This window comes from Macaca fascicularis, chromosome 20 (assembly GCF_037993035.2).
Source record: "Macaca fascicularis isolate 582-1 chromosome 20, T2T-MFA8v1.1".
NCBI classification, from domain to species: domain Eukaryota; kingdom Metazoa; phylum Chordata; class Mammalia; order Primates; family Cercopithecidae; genus Macaca; species Macaca fascicularis.
This window is the reverse complement of record NC_088394.1, coordinates 3,387,614-3,402,450: the sequence shown is the minus strand read 5'-3', so window position 1 is coordinate 3,402,450 and position 14,837 is coordinate 3,387,614. Positions and strand designations below refer to the sequence as shown.

General features: G+C 53.1%; 2 protein-coding genes and 1 pseudogene across 4 annotated transcripts in view; 1 reads left to right on the top strand and 2 right to left on the bottom strand.

Moving 5' to 3' along the window:
* The window catches only part of LOC123570452 (3-phosphoinositide-dependent protein kinase 1-like), a 63,776-nt pseudogene extending 57,575 nt beyond the window's left edge, over positions 1-6,201 (top strand).
* The window catches only part of LOC123570453 (uncharacterized), a 67,848-nt gene extending 58,073 nt beyond the window's left edge, over positions 1-9,775 (bottom strand). The window contains exons 1-2 of the mRNA XM_065537674.1: positions 9,722-9,775; positions 7,985-8,272 (exon numbers count right to left, since the gene is read on the bottom strand). Coding sequence (XP_065393746.1) covers positions 7,985-8,272; positions 9,722-9,775 — 342 coding nt within the window. The remainder of the gene's footprint in view (positions 1-7,984; positions 8,273-9,721) is intronic.
* PDPK1 (3-phosphoinositide dependent protein kinase 1) overlaps positions 8,531-14,837 on the bottom strand; it is an 80,417-nt gene continuing 74,110 nt past the window's right edge. For all 3 annotated transcript variants that reach the window (XM_045381441.3, XM_074028603.1, XM_045381442.3), the window contains 2 exons: positions 14,512-14,664; positions 8,531-14,143 (listed from right to left, as the gene is read on the bottom strand). In XM_045381441.3, coding sequence (XP_045237376.2) covers positions 14,027-14,143; positions 14,512-14,664 — 270 coding nt within the window. In that variant the 3' untranslated portion in view covers positions 8,531-14,026. The remainder of the gene's footprint in view (positions 14,144-14,511; positions 14,665-14,837) is intronic.

The window sequence follows — 14,837 nt, the reverse complement described above, 5'->3', positions numbered from 1 at the left end:
CAAGGTTGGCTCCTGGAGAGGAGCACACTGGAGGCAGTGCTGAGCCGGGGGCACAGAGTCTCAGGAGATGGAGGAAGATCCTGCAGACAAAGCTGAGCGCTTGCCCACTCCCGAAGTCCACAGGACGACCACAGACGGATGTCTGTTCAGGAGAGAAGTGCTCAGAGAAGGCTGGTAACGAGCCTGGCCACTCTGCTCATCTCACCAGACTCTGGCTGCAGCTCTCCACCATCCATGCTATCGCCCAGCAAGCAAAGCACCAGGGGCAACATGGGGGTACACCAGCCCCCAAGGGACAGGTCCCTAATACAACCACCAGCCTTGAAAATGGCAGTGAAGGGCTGGGTACGGTGGCTCATGCCTCTAATCTCAGCACTTTGGGAGGCGAAGGAAGGCAGATCATTTAAGGTCAGGAGTTGAAGACCAGCCTGACCAACTACTACAAATACAAAAATTAGCCGGGCATGGTGGAGGGTGCCTGTGTAATCCCAGCTACTAAGGAGGCTGAGGCAGGAGAATCGCTTGAACCCGAGAGCCCCCCTGCAGTGAGCTGAGATTGTGCATTGTACTCCAGCCTGGGCGATAGAGCGAGGCTCCGTTTCAAAAAAAAAAAAAACAAAAACCGCAGTGAGGAATGAGGGTGGAGACTGGCAAACTCTCACGCCAGATGCTGAACGGAACATAACCCTGCTGCCGCCCACTGCTCCCGCAGCTCCCGGTCAGCCCTGCGGCTCACAGTCACTCCCAGTGCTCGGAGACACGTGCCACCAGAGGGGACGAAATCAAGAGGGGGAGGTGCCCTGAGCCAACTCTGCCAAATTGCCCCACAGAAATCTAGACGCGAAGGCATAGAATTTTCTGTGCACCACCATCTGCAATCAACCTAATTAGAAATACTGAGTTTTGGCCGGGCGCGGTGGCTCAAGCCTGTAATCCCAGCACTTTGGGAGGCCGAGACGGGCGGATCACGAGGTCAGGAGTTCGAGACCATCCTGGCTAACACGGTGAAACCCTGTCTCTACTAAAAAATACAAAAAACTAGCCGGGCGAGGTGGCGGGCGCCTGTAGTCCCAGCTACTCGGGAGGCTGAGGCAGGAGAATGGCGTAAAAACCCGGGAGGCAGAGCTTGCAGTGAGCTGAGATCCGGCCACTGCACTCCAGCCTGGGCGACACAGCGAGACTCCGTCTCAAAAAAAAAAAAAAAAAAGAAATACTGAGTTTTTACTCTGAAATTATCCAATCTCGCACACAAAAGCTTCACCTCTACTCTTTTTTTGTTTTATGCAGATGTGTGGTGTCTTTGGCCCACGAGGGGCCTTTGATGTCACCAATTACTAATGGGGAAACTGAGGCCAGACAGCAAGAGGCTTGTCCAAGGCACCCAGATTCGGAGAGCTGGGGGGGGGGGGGGGGCCTGCGCCCTAGTCGCCAGGCCTGCTGCCTCCCCACTACCCCTCCCCTCCCCTTCCATTGCTTCTGGGCCTCACCCAGCACAGAAACTGGAATTTGGGAGGTCCGTGCCCCACGCATGACTCAAAGCTTAGTGAGAAGCAGACGTGTGTGGTCTCATGACCTGGCCCTTCACATGAGGTCCAGCGGCTTCTCTGGGAAGAAACATGCTTCAGGTGCACCACAGGGGGTCTTGCCAAGCTGAGGTCGCTGCAGGGTCCTGCTCTGCTCGGCAGGAACTGGAGCCCTCTCAGGAGCAGGGGTCTCAGGTTTCTTGCAAGAAAACTCGGGGGCTGCCCAGGAAGCCCTGCCCTTCCCACAGCACCAGCACCCAGAGGTGGAGACACACCCTGTGGGGGCCTGTCCTGCTAGGGTCAGCCAGAGCTCTGGGTGGCAGCAGGGAGACTGCTGGGGAGAGGCATTCCTGGCCATACACACGGCCTTCAGGGGTCTCCGGTGTATCACCCGAGGCTGACAGGGCTGAGTGTGGCCAGAGGTCAACATTAACAGGAATTACGTGCAGCTGCAAGAGGGGAAAGCGTTCTTGGCATACCTTTTTTTTTTTTTTTTTTTTTTTTTTTTTTTTTTTTTTTGAGACGGAGTCTCTCTCTGTCGCCCAGGCTGGAGTGCAGTGGCGCGATCTCGGCTCACTGCAAGCTCCGCCTCCCGGGTTCACGCCATTCTCCTGCCTCAGCCTCCCGAGTAGCTGGGACTACAGGCGCCCACAACCGCGCCCGGCTAATTTTTTGTATTTTTAGTAGAGACGGGGTTTCACCGTGGTCTCCATCTCCTGACCTTGTGATCCGCCCACCTCGGCCTCCCAAAGTGCTGGGATTACAGGCGTGAGCCACCGCGCCCGGCCTTGGCATACCCTTTCTAAAAGCAAAGTACACTCCTAATTCCAGCACTTTGTGAGGCCGAAGTGGGCAGATGACCTGAGGTCAGGAGTTCGAGATCAGCCCGGCCAACATGGCAAAACCCCGTCTCTACTGAATATACAAAAATCAGCCAGACATGGTGGCTGGTGGCTCCTGCCTATAAACCCAGCTACTTGGGAGGCTGGGGCAGGAGAATTGCTTGAAGCTGGGAGGCAGAGGTTGCTGTGAGCCGAAATCACCCCAGCCTGGGGAACAGAGCGAGACTCCATCTCAAATAAATACATAAATAAATATTTAAAAATAAAAACCAAGTATAAGCATGAAATGAAGATAGCCAGGCACAGCCTCTCCTGACTGCACTGGCCTGGCACCAGGTACGGGGCGGGGGCACCACATCTGTCATCTTCAGGAGAGGATGTCACCCTTACTTTACAGAGGAAGAAACTACAGCTCACAGGGACACGAAATCACCCCAAGTCACGAGGCAGGCCCGGGGTGGGCAGAGTCCAACCCAGGCTCCCCAACTCCAAGGAAGATGCTCCGTCACACCAACCCCAGGCCAGAATGTTCTAGGTGCTCTGCAGTCCAGGGAGAGCTGCCCAGTTGACGCCCACGGAGAACAAGCACATCCTGGGAGAGAGATGGCTTGCTGGCCCCTCCGCAACGAGGACCCCTCCCATGGTGCCACGCAGGCAGGTTCTTCCCCAGGCTTTAAAGACCATGCCTGGGGACTGCTGACCTGAGATGTGGAGGGGGGATCTGCTAAAAGAACCAAAGTGCCTACGAGAGTCTGAAAAGGAGTCCCTGGGATGCCTGGTGGCTAACAACAGGGCTGGGGAGAGACCAGGCAGCAGGTGCCCCATCACAGCCACTGCTCTCTTCTCTGACCGGGGACCAGCCCTGGCGAGGCTTTAGACCTCACTCTATCTTGACCTTTCAGAGCAAAAACGGCCACACACAATCCGTAAGCAAACGGGCATCTCTGCATTCCTGTAAAACTTTCCTTGCAAAAACAGGCGGGTGGGCCAGTTTTCTGACTCCTGCTACACCAAGACTAGTCACTGCCCTGCTGGACGACAGCCACTGAAGGCTGCACCTGCAGGGCCAGAAAGAGGAACTGCCCAGGCAGCGACAGCATTTCCTCCCAGCCACCCGCAGAGGTCTGCAGGCGAGAAGGCCGAAGACCGCAGGCCCGTGTCAGGTGCCCCGAAACAAGCTCTTCTCAGAATGGCTCAAAAGTGTTCTCTTTCATTCTTCCTAGCTAGGACTGAACCCAATAGAAATGTTCCATTTCATCACCAGAGGCGAGTCCTTTTCTCAGGAATTTATGGCACTGACTCGTGGCCTAAGGTCTAAAGGGCTTCAGATGAGGCACCTGATAAAGAGGTGAGAACAGGTTTGCTGAGGACCAGCACCTGTTGCAGTGGGGAAGGAGCCGGGAGCCCCCAGCACCGCGGGGACCATCGCTCATGTCCAGAATAGAAGATGACTTGTGGTCAGAGCAAAGAACATGCTCAGAGCCACATCCTCAACTGAAGTGTGAAACCAAGTCCATCACCGTCGCACACACCCACTCACAGCCTCACACTGAGGCCGCCGCAGCTCTCACCAGTGCTGGCTACACAGAACATCATCTGCCATCCCCACTCGACGTGATCCCCACTTCTCTTGCCAAGCGGCTTCAAAGACAGTACTCCAGCCCACAGCCCATCACTGAGCCCTGTCTGAACAATTCCTTTCATAACTTTCCACCCCCGAGGTCTTGCCAACACCAAGTACACTGTTAGAGGCACCCTGACTGCCCCACCCCTCAAAGACCCATCTGATGCCACCACATCTGCAACCCTCAAGCTGGGACACGGGCCCTGTTCAAAGGGCAAAAGTTCACGTGCAGTTTTCTCCAGGGCCGCCTCAGCTGCAGGAACCGAAGCCTCCCCAAATCCTCCTCTTTCTGAGTGGTTTCCAACCCTAACGCAGTAGTGTTTCCTGTTTCCTTTTAACTCCTGAAGTATCTCCACACTAAGGCAGGGGCTGGTTTAGCTGGAAACAACAAACTCGACTTTGTTTCCAACAACGCCTATGGGCCAGGGATCGTGCAGTACAAGAGACCTAACCCAAATGAATCGAGTCTTTGGGAAGCCACATTCCACCTGGCCTGCCCTTAAAGACACCATGGAAGAGAAACATGACAGAGCAGCAGATGAGCAGATGCTGAAATGCACAACACAGCCACAGTCCTGCTGGGGGAAGTCCCAGGAGGAAGTGAAAATTCACACCAGGCTATCTAGAAAGAGAACTTCGTGGCATCCGTGGGCCCTTGGAACAGCAGAGTAAGGGCTTGGGAGCATGGAGTATGGTGGGTGGTGGGTCCCAAGCTGGGCTCTGAGGACTTGGTTGGGGGCACTCACAGCCCAGAAGCTTAGATGTGGGGCCAGAGGGCAAGCAGGTCAGCCTCTTGATGTGTGTGGCTTTCATCACCCTCCCTAACAACCCGTCTGTCAAGAGCTCCCCTCCCTGCCAGATAGGATGCTTTAGCAGGGTGCTCTCCCAACCTCTCAGGCACCCAAAGCTTCTATGGTTTCTTGGGAATCCTCCCCCTTAAATCTCGCCATCCAACTCCTCTCCAGACCCCCACATTCTGCAAGCCCAGGTGCTCACTCCACACTAGTCCAATAATCCAGGCAGGGACTCTTCCACCAGATTCAAGCTTAAATCCAACTCTAGGAATATTCTTTCATGAATCTCAACTCTGAGGTCAGAGCTTAGAGATCTTTACAGGTGAAGCAACATCCTGCTTGTCTTCTATCATGTAATTAATGGCCTCCCACTCCTGACACCCCTTCCCCTCCTCCTCAGATTCCTCACTCAGGATTTAATTAGGAGGAATCTCCTGGGACATTCTTTCATCAGAGCCACAGGAGACAAAAACTAAGATGAAGCATTTTACACATTTCCTCATTTGACGAAAAACAGTATTGGGACTCATATGAATTAGCACTACACTTCTGGCAAATTATCTGTCACTAAAACTAACCTTCTTCACTACAATTATTATTTATTTATTTATTAGTATTTTTTTTTTGAGACAGTCTCACTCTGTCGCCCATACTGGAGTGCAGTGGCGCAACCTCAGCTCAATGCAACCTCCACCTCTCGGTTCAAGCGACAGTCCTGCCTCAGCTTCCCGAGTAGCTGGGACTACAGGCACGCGCCACCAATCCCAGCTAATTTTTTTGTATTTTTAGTAGAGGCAGGGTTTCGCCATGTTGGCCAGGCTGGTCTGAAACTCCTGATTTCTGGTGATCCACCCGCCTCGGCCTCCCAAAGTGCTGGGATTACAGGTGTGAGCCACCATGCCCGGCCCCTACTCCAACTATTTTATGAGACAGACTGTACTGCTACTTTACCTTCATGTTCTGAGTTTCAGTTTTACCATTTGGAAATCAAACCTGGTTAAATGGAGGATGATGAAAAGAGCAAGCATAACATAGATATATTATGCCTCCCCCAAAGAACTGATTCCTACAGTAAAGCTTTTTTTTTTTTTTTGAGACAGTCTTGCTCTATCGTCCAAGCTGGAGTGCAGTGGTGTGATCTTGACTCACTGCAACCTCGGCCTCCCGGATTCAAGCGATTCTTCTGCCTCAGCCTCCGGAGTAGCTGGGACTACAGGCACCTGCCACCACGCCCGACTCATTTTTTGTATTTTGACTAGAGACCGGGCGTCACCATATTGGCCCGGCTGGTTTCCAACGAGATCCACCTGCCTCGGCCTCCCAAACTGTTGAGATTACAGGTGTGAGCCACCGAGCCCAGCCCATAATTTTTAACAAAGTCTTAAGGAACAGTAAAATAAAGGGATGAACCACCTTAACTGTGCTAAAGTTAATCAGCTCTGAATCAAGTGCTCCAGTGCTGAATAGACAGACACTGCCTCAAAGAACCCAATTGACAAGAGCAATTTAAAATCTAATTTCACATACAAAACAGGAATGCTTGAGTAGAAAGGCAAGGGAGTGACCACTAAGCCCTGCTATTTAAAAAGAAAAACCAAACAGTAAAACATACACCCACCCTTATAAAAGGAAAATCACAGCTAACAAAAGCCTATACTGTCATTTCCTGGGAGTCAATTCTCTGAGGAGACGGCTTGGTCAAATGAGCAATGGAAACAGTTGGAAGTTGTGGGGAGAGTCAGGAGTGTTGGCATCTCAAACCCTCATTTCTACCCACAAGGCAGCCTTAGCAGTAACTCCAGATTCTCTTTTCCTGATCATGGTCATGCCATGCTGAGAATGGTCTCAGTCAGGCTTCTCAAACTTGAAGAGGGATCCCAGCCTTTCTGGGAAGGCTCATGCATGGCAAATGTTGGCTGCCACGGCACAAAGTCAAGTGCAATCATGTAAACTCAACTGACAGACCCAGCAAAGTTAGTGTAAGGCTTGTGAACTGCCTTGAAGAAACAGGTAACAACTTCTTCAGGCTTTTTTTTTTCTAAGTTTCAATCCTGCACAACTCCCAAGACACTCTTCCTCGGCTCTACAACTCTTAATAAAGGTAATAAAAGGTTTCTATTGCCATCTGCCCAACAGCATGAGCATTTCGCTTGATGAAAGACAAGCGGCAAACTAACCTGGAAATTCCTGTCTTTTTGCGAAGACAGTGAGAAAACTAAGCTAATTAGAAAGCAGACTGAGGCCAGGCGCGGTGGCTCAAGCCTGTAATCCCAGCACTTTGGGAGGCCGAGGCGGGCGGATCACGAGCTCAGGAGATCGAGACCATCCTGGCTAACATGGTGAAACCCCGTCTCTACTAAAACATACAAAAAACTAGCCGGGCGAGGTGGCGGGCGCCTGTAGTCCCAGCTACTCGGAGGCTGAGGCGGGAGAATGGCGGGAACCCGGGAGGCGGAGCTTGCAGTGAGCCGAGATCGCGCCACCGCACTCCAGCCTGGGCGACACAGCAAGACTCCGTCTCAAAAAAAAAAAAAAAAAAAAAGCAGACTGAAAGATTCCCTACCTGGCTCTTCCTGGACAACCCTAAAGCAACCCTTAACATGAGCAAAATTCCCTTCGAATAATCATACTATACACTACGGATGCATCTTCTAAGAGGTGCTGAGTGGGTGATGCGTGCTGTGGATGGAGAGGATGGAGCGCCAACTCTCTAAATGCAAGTCACTGGGAAAAAGAGGCCGCCCATGTCAACCCACGCCAGCGTTAATTCAAACGTCCAGAATGTGAAAGGACAGACCAACAAGGGTTCTGTTTCCAGAGCCAGCAAGTATCCTAGGACAGAGAAGAGAAGGCGTTCACACACCCTGGGCAAAAGAACCTACTGAGAAAAAGAAGAATCACAGCAAAGGGACACCGAGCCGCCTCCACCGAAAAGCAAAGACCGCGAGGTAGAGACACCCCAAGGTGAAGTGACTCAGTATCCTCGAAACAGTGGACGCCAGCGCGCGATCCTCGCCCTCCCCTCCCAGGGTAGGGGGTCAGGGGAAGCTGGGGACGAGATGGCGACAAGGGAGCGTGGGCTCGAAGCCGGAGGAGAGTCGCCCGCTCCCGCTGAGGTCTCCTCCGCGCAGAGCAGGGCGTGTGCGGCGGCCACAGGCCCGGACGGCCCAGACCCTTTCGGCTGCCCCGCGCCGCTCTCACCTTGTCCGAGTCCGGGTCGGGTTGGCCTGGCACAAGCGGTACAGGAAGGATTTCGGGTCCCAGCACAGCGTCTGCCGAGTAGTGAGGAAGTAGGGGCCGCTGACGTTGAGTCGGACCCTGTTGGACACGCTCCGGGTCGCTGTGCCAGGGCGTGAGCCCCGCCTTTAAGGGCGGCACAGGCAGCCACCTCAGCCCCGCCCAGAGGTCGTCCCGGGCCGGTGGGAGGAACTCCGCAGGAGCTAGCAGTGATTCTCCGCCACGATTCCAGTAAGCCCCGCCACAGCTCCGCTACACCGGAAGGTCCGGCTTTCAACAGCGTCCTCTGCGTTCTCTCCCGCCCACAGGTCCGCCCTTATAGAACGCCCGCGGCAGCGTCACGTGGCAGGCAGAAGTTCCCACCCGGAAAAGCAGCAGGCTGGGCCAGCTTCCAGCGGGAGTGGAACCGGGTTTGGGGCGCCAACGCTAGAGGGCACTGGCAGCGAACCACCCTCAACCGCGCCCCCACTCCGTGAGGGGGTCAAAGGAAGAGCCACGCCAGCAAACCTCTACACTCTACATGCTTTTTATTACAAGACTACTGAGCATACGAGGAAAATTCATCATCTGGTAACTACACCTAAAGCACATATATTTGGGGAAAAAAAAAGAGATTCATTAAATTATATGATTAAATCACTGACCCAATAGAAAATTTATATAATAAAGCCAGAAAAAAAGTTGTAAAATATAGTTTACAATAATTATTCACATTCAAGGCTGTACATCAATACATACAACAACGTGGCCTCGAACATGAATTCAATCCAAATAATTCATATATTAGAATTTAAATAACACAGACTGAACTAGAGGCCAACAATAGCCAGCAAATAACCTTATATAAGAATAAAAATACAAAAGTGTATATCCTAATATCATTGCATTGTTTTCATAAGTCTCTTAATTTTTGCTTTGCCTGTACATCACAGTTACAGCTACAGACCAGGTAGAGATTACGCATGTTCTGACTGCCACCCGCCTGAAAGACGTACTCGTCATTTCTCCTATTTTATGTTGTGAAGGAACAGCTACAGCAGCTCTAAATACTGTAACAATTAAATTTTGCCAACGTCCAACTTACAGTCATAATAGAGGCTTTTACCAGCACAATGACCCCTATTTGTAGTCATTCTGCCAGATGGTTAGGCTACGTGGGTTACACGGCTAAAAAAAGGTCTGCCTTTTGTAAAAAGTTCCCTGTACATAGTTTGGTGTTTCTTCATATTGAAGAAATGAGTTATGGGGAAAATTCAGGTACACACATAGGCTCGTTCAGTTGTGCTCACCACAGCCATAGCAACAGATCAAAGTGCTCTTTGTTGGAAACAGCTTCCTCCTCACATCAGTTCTCCACAGGCAGCCTCATCTACAACCCTGCAATTTTGGGCCAGAAGTGGTGGCCCCTCAGAGGCTCTGAAGTGCCTCCAGCCCCAATTCAGGCACTTGCCACGTGTGCTGCGTAAGAAGGGACCCCACCCAGTGAGTCAACATAGGTTCATGTCAGGTTTGAGTTTGAAAATAACTGGGGAAAAGTGTATGACAGCATCTTCCAGAACATAGTACCTTCACCGTATTCTCACAGCAGCTGCGCTCTGAAGTCCCAGCAGTGAGCACCCCGGCTCTGTGGACCAGCCAGGCAAGGGGGCTTCAGGCTTCAGAGGAGGGCAAGAAACCAAATTCTGTGCTATTTGGCCATACTCTCTGGTAGAGTGAAGCAGCACTGAACGCGGTGCCTAGAAAAACCTCCTGCATGTTCCCCCGTACAATCAATGGACCCCAGCTAAAGTGGAGAAATAAAAATCCAACCAAATTTGGGTGGTCTGGACTTGCCGCCAGCCAGGCAATCTGCAATACTGTGGGCAGGGAGTGGGGAAGAGACGGCCTGAAATCTACACCAGCTGGGACAACCACGCCCTACAATGAAAAAGCCAGCCTGGCTGCCGGGCTCTTCTGAACCACTAAGGCCTGAAGCAGGGGCAGGAGCGGGGAGACAAATGCACTCAGAAAACCCAATCAGCGACATGGTTTTTTTCAAGTAGAGGCTTTGCTCTGCTACTGATTCCAAATGGCCTAATGTACTTTCTGAGTCTATAAACTTAATTACAAATCACTCACTAAGCATGTGGCAAGGTCAGTTCAACACTTGTTATCTCTGCTGACTGTGCAGATGCAAATTCAGTACCATTGTGGACACAAAGTACAAGATTCTGAAAATACTGCCAAGCCCATGAAAGCCACAGCAGCAGGGATGGCAGAGAGCTGACGTGCAGGCGGAGCCAGGTTCTTGCAACCAAAACAAGGAAACTGGCTCTTGGAAAAAATCGGCCACAAATGGATTGGAGCAATGACATCCTCTTAGCATTTAAATAAAGAGCGGTCTTATTCAGACATTCTTTGGAACACACACAGTTTGTCAGAAACTGATTTGTTCAGAATCTGCAAGACACAACTAAGGTGGTTCTGCTACTGGAACTCTGAGCATCTAAACATAAGGTTGAGAGAGAGACAGAAAAATATATTTAAAATGAACAAACTCTTTGACCTCAAAATACCACTTTTAGGCATCTAAGGGGGGAAAAAAGAAATCAGAAGATTTTAAGGATATTCATCACAGCATTATTTAAATAGTGGAAAAATCAGAAACCGTCTAAATATTTTACAGTAGGGAAATGGGTCAGATAAATTATAGTAAATGGACAACTAAACACTACAATTGTTAAAAACGTGTTTCTGAGAAACTCATGACATGGGAAAATGCTTAGAATATCAAGTGAGAAGACGATGCAAACAGCGTGTGTCGGATGTTCCCAATTTAGTTGAAAAAGTGAACAAATGGCGGGGCAGGATATAGGCCAAAATGCTCACAGTGGTCTTCTCTGGGCGGCGAGCCTACAGCTGATCTTGTCAGAGACAAATGTCAGTTCTGAGTCACCCAGAGCCCTGTGCTGGTGCCTGGGGGTCTGTGCCATGGGAGAGTCTCCACAATTCCTCTGGGGAAGGGCCGCAAATCCCACAGTGTGTCCCAAGAGGGCTGGAGTAGGCGGAGTCCCCAGCGGCTGTGGCATGACCAGCCATCTCTCTCAAAAAGAATTGTTAACAAGCCTTCCGCAAGTTAAGGTTCCACGTGGTAGCCGTGGTGCAGAGCCATTTCACTACGGTGGAGAGGCTTGTGCTCCACACCAGGACTGCCCACCGCCCTGGCTGCGGCCAAAGAGGGGAGAAAAGAATCCCTCAGAAGCCAGCCCCCAGCTGCGTCCCAGAGAAAGGCAAGGCACCTGGGGCACCTAGGCCGGCAGCGACCACAGCCTCCCTCCCCTCCCCTTTGTGCCGAGAAGCCACAGAGTGTGGTCCTGACATTCCACCTGTCCTTGCCCACGTGTGGGGAGGCACATGGCCCCAGGTCTATTAAACAGCAGGTGAAATCTTCCTCACCTTGGATAAACCCACAACTGTAATTCCATGTAAGCACGTCTGTGTGGACACACGGTACCCCACGTTCCACCGTAGAGTGTAAGGCACCTGCATGCCAGGTGATGGCTCTAAGGATGTGCTGGATAAAACTGGAGTTGACATGAGCAAGCGCAGGGTAAAGAGAGAAAACACACGAGCCTTTAAAAAGGTAAGAGAAAGGGGCTGGGTGAGGAGAAAGGTGACCCACAGAAGGACTTGGCTGTCATGAGCTCAGGCAATGGCATCATCAGCTGTCAGCTGCCAGCTCTGGCTCTGAGCCCCTAGTTCTGTGGCTTTGGAGGTTAAGATGGAGCTTGTCAGTGACGCCCAGGAGGTGGTGGTTCTATCCAGAGGAAGAACACACAGGAGAGTCTCCCCAAGCAGCCCAGCCGAGTGCTCCAATTAAAGCCACGTCCCTGCTCCCCTTGTTTCCCTATAACCAGACGCCCTGAGACGTCTTTCCTGTGCCTGTACGTGCAGTTAGGAGGGTTAGGAAGCCACTCTCCTACACGGAGACACAGGACGTTCTGAGATGGATAAAAGAGCTGATAAGGAGGAGTAAGCCTGAACAGAAATTCCTGAAAGAACCAAGAGAGACTCCCCAACACAGCCAAGCCTTTCCAAAAGCCAGCAGGAGGAGAGAGGACTTGACTCCGGCCACAGGCCCAGGGCAACGTGCTGGGCCCCGGAGCGTCCTGCTCCCTGGGGCGCCCCAGGGTAGGTGTGGCCCAGCTCGTCCCAGCTCACGGTGACAGGCTCACGTGCAGCTCACACACAGCAGCAGCCAAGGCCCAGGCAGAAACCGCAGGCAGGGCCTGGGGAACATTTCTGCCCCGTCCAGGCTCCCATCTGCACTTGCCTAGCTAAAAAGAGCCACTCTCATCATTAGCAGTGCGAAAAGGACACCTTCCCTCTCAGTTCGGACCTGGCCGGGCACACAGGGTCACTGCTGAGTCATCTGTGATTTTGGGGGTAGGGAGCAGGGAGGGTGGACACAGTTGAGTCAGAGGCAGGTCTGTGGGCAGCGATGTCTGCCTCTCCCCCACGGGACTGAGGGCTGCCCTCCAGGGACAACCTGGGCAGGGAGAGGAGGACCCGGACCTGCCAGGCCAGCAGAAGCAGTGTCTGCCTGGGGAGCAGCTAGGCAAAGGACAAATGCATCTGGCCTATCTGTGCTTACAGCAGGGAAGGCCACCAAAGCATCAAAGGGAAACAGCCCCAAAACCGGCAGAGGAAAGTAGACCAGCAAGCTGGGGTTGAAGTGTCCTGTTCTCGCCTCCTGTGCAACAGCAACTGGCAAAGTCCACTCTTTATGGGGCCAGATGAGCAGGCAGCATGAGAAGGCTGTGAGATTTTTGATGCAGAGATGTAGAAACTGAGTGGGCTCTGAGAAGTTTTAGCCACAGCACAAAAGGAGTGTGTGTGATGGTGGTGCCTGCACTCCCTGGTGTGCTCTGCAGGAGAATCACCCTGGGTCTGCTGAGGCCAGGGTTCTCTCAGACCCTACTTCACTGACTGGGGAGGCCTGGACATTTAAACCGTTTAGTAGGTCCTCAGGCCTCTCTCCTCCAGACACAGGTCAGCAGGCCCTCTCTGCTCCGGCTGGATTCTCCAAGGCACCTCCTGGCCCCACCCAGGGCTTGGGGCAGGCCTATCTCATGCAGTGAGCTGGCTGGGTACTAACTGGGCTCACCTCTGACAGTACCGCTCCCAGCATGCGCTCGGCTTCCAGCCCCAGAGACCAACACTGCTAAGTAGGACAAGGGATCCGGAGCCCTCGACGGCACCCTCCACTCGGCAGCCTGCTCCCACACCACTCCAACCCCTCCCGCTCCTCACCACGCGAGTCTGCCTGCCGACGCAGCAGGCCCACAGAAAGCCCGCTCCTCACCACGCGAGTCTGCCTGCCGACACAGCAGGCCCACAGAAAGCCTGCCGCCAGAGCCACCACAGGGACGTGCGATGGGCCCGGCCAGGCCTAAGGGCCATACACAGGGAGACGCAAGAAAGGGAGCACATGACAGAAGCACAGAGGCTCCCTCCACAGAGAGGTGCGGCCCCCTGGCAGGGCCGCAGAGGCTCCCTCCCTGGTGAAGAGCTCCAGGACCACAGTGGGAGGGGCAGAAACAGCCAAACACACCCGGTCCCCTTGGCCACAGCAGGACCAGCACACAGTTGGGGCAGGGTGAGCGCATGGTTCGGACTGATGCTAGGAGAAGCTGGTGACACCAGGTCTGTCCACTAGTCTGGGTGGGACTGGGCTGACGTGCACGGAGCTGGGTCCCCATGGCAACGAGGGCACATGGAGGCCTCCACAGAGCACAGAGAGCAAGCAAAGCGACCCTGAATTCCTTTGTGTTTGTTACTGGTTTTGTTCTTTGTGTGGTTGGGTGTGTTTTTTCTTCTTTTCTTTTAAATAAAAATGCTACAAGGTTTCCGCCTCTGCGTTCCCCTTGTGATGGCTGGCAGGTGGTCTGGAAGCGTCCCGGATAGCGGCCAAGCCGCGCTGGGGCAGGTGTCCTGGCAGCGAAGGCAGCCCGGCCACAGGCCACGTCACTGCACAGCGGCATCTGGGTGGCTCTGGTATCGCTGCCTCCAAACTTCCTGGATCTTCCTGCACCACTTGTGTGCGTTCCCGCTGGGGTCCATCAGATAATACGTCCTGTTAGGCTGCAAAGACAGAAGCCATTTAGTGTTCCCGAAGGAGTCCCACCAAAACCCCCACCCCAACCTGGTGCGTTGCCTGCTACCAGCCATTCCGAGTCCTGGAAGCACGTGGGTGTGGTGGTTCTTCACACAAGCAGAAAGCAAACATGCAGGCTGATGACCACACCCCAGTCACCACCACACTGAAACCAAGCACGGGCGTCCCCTGCCCCTCAGGACTGAGCGCTAGTGTGGGCATCTGGGATGTCGGAAAGGGCAAGGCAGCTGCCCCATCCCCGCTGCTCCCTCTGGCCAAGGCCTGCGGCTGCTTCCCACATGCTACAAAGCCCTCCCATCACCCTGCACACAAGAATCCCTGGGAACAGACTCACCGTGTGGACAAAGAACGTTTTAAAATTCTTGGCCTCTGGTCGGAGTTCTTGTGACCAAGGAATTTCACCTTTCAGGACTTTGTTGACAGGATCCACGTAATATAAATGTGGTCCTTCTGTGAGCAACAACTGTCGTCGTCGTGCGAATAAACCCTGACACCAAAACACACAAAACAGGCCTCAGAGGCCAGTGCTGGCAGCATCTCCTGGAGCCTAGAGGGCTGGGCAGCCCCTCGGAGCTGCTCGGAGCACAGGGCCACCGCCACCACCTGTGCACTCACCGAGGGGCAGGGTACTTCCTGCCCCACCAGGCCCAGTTTCTAAGG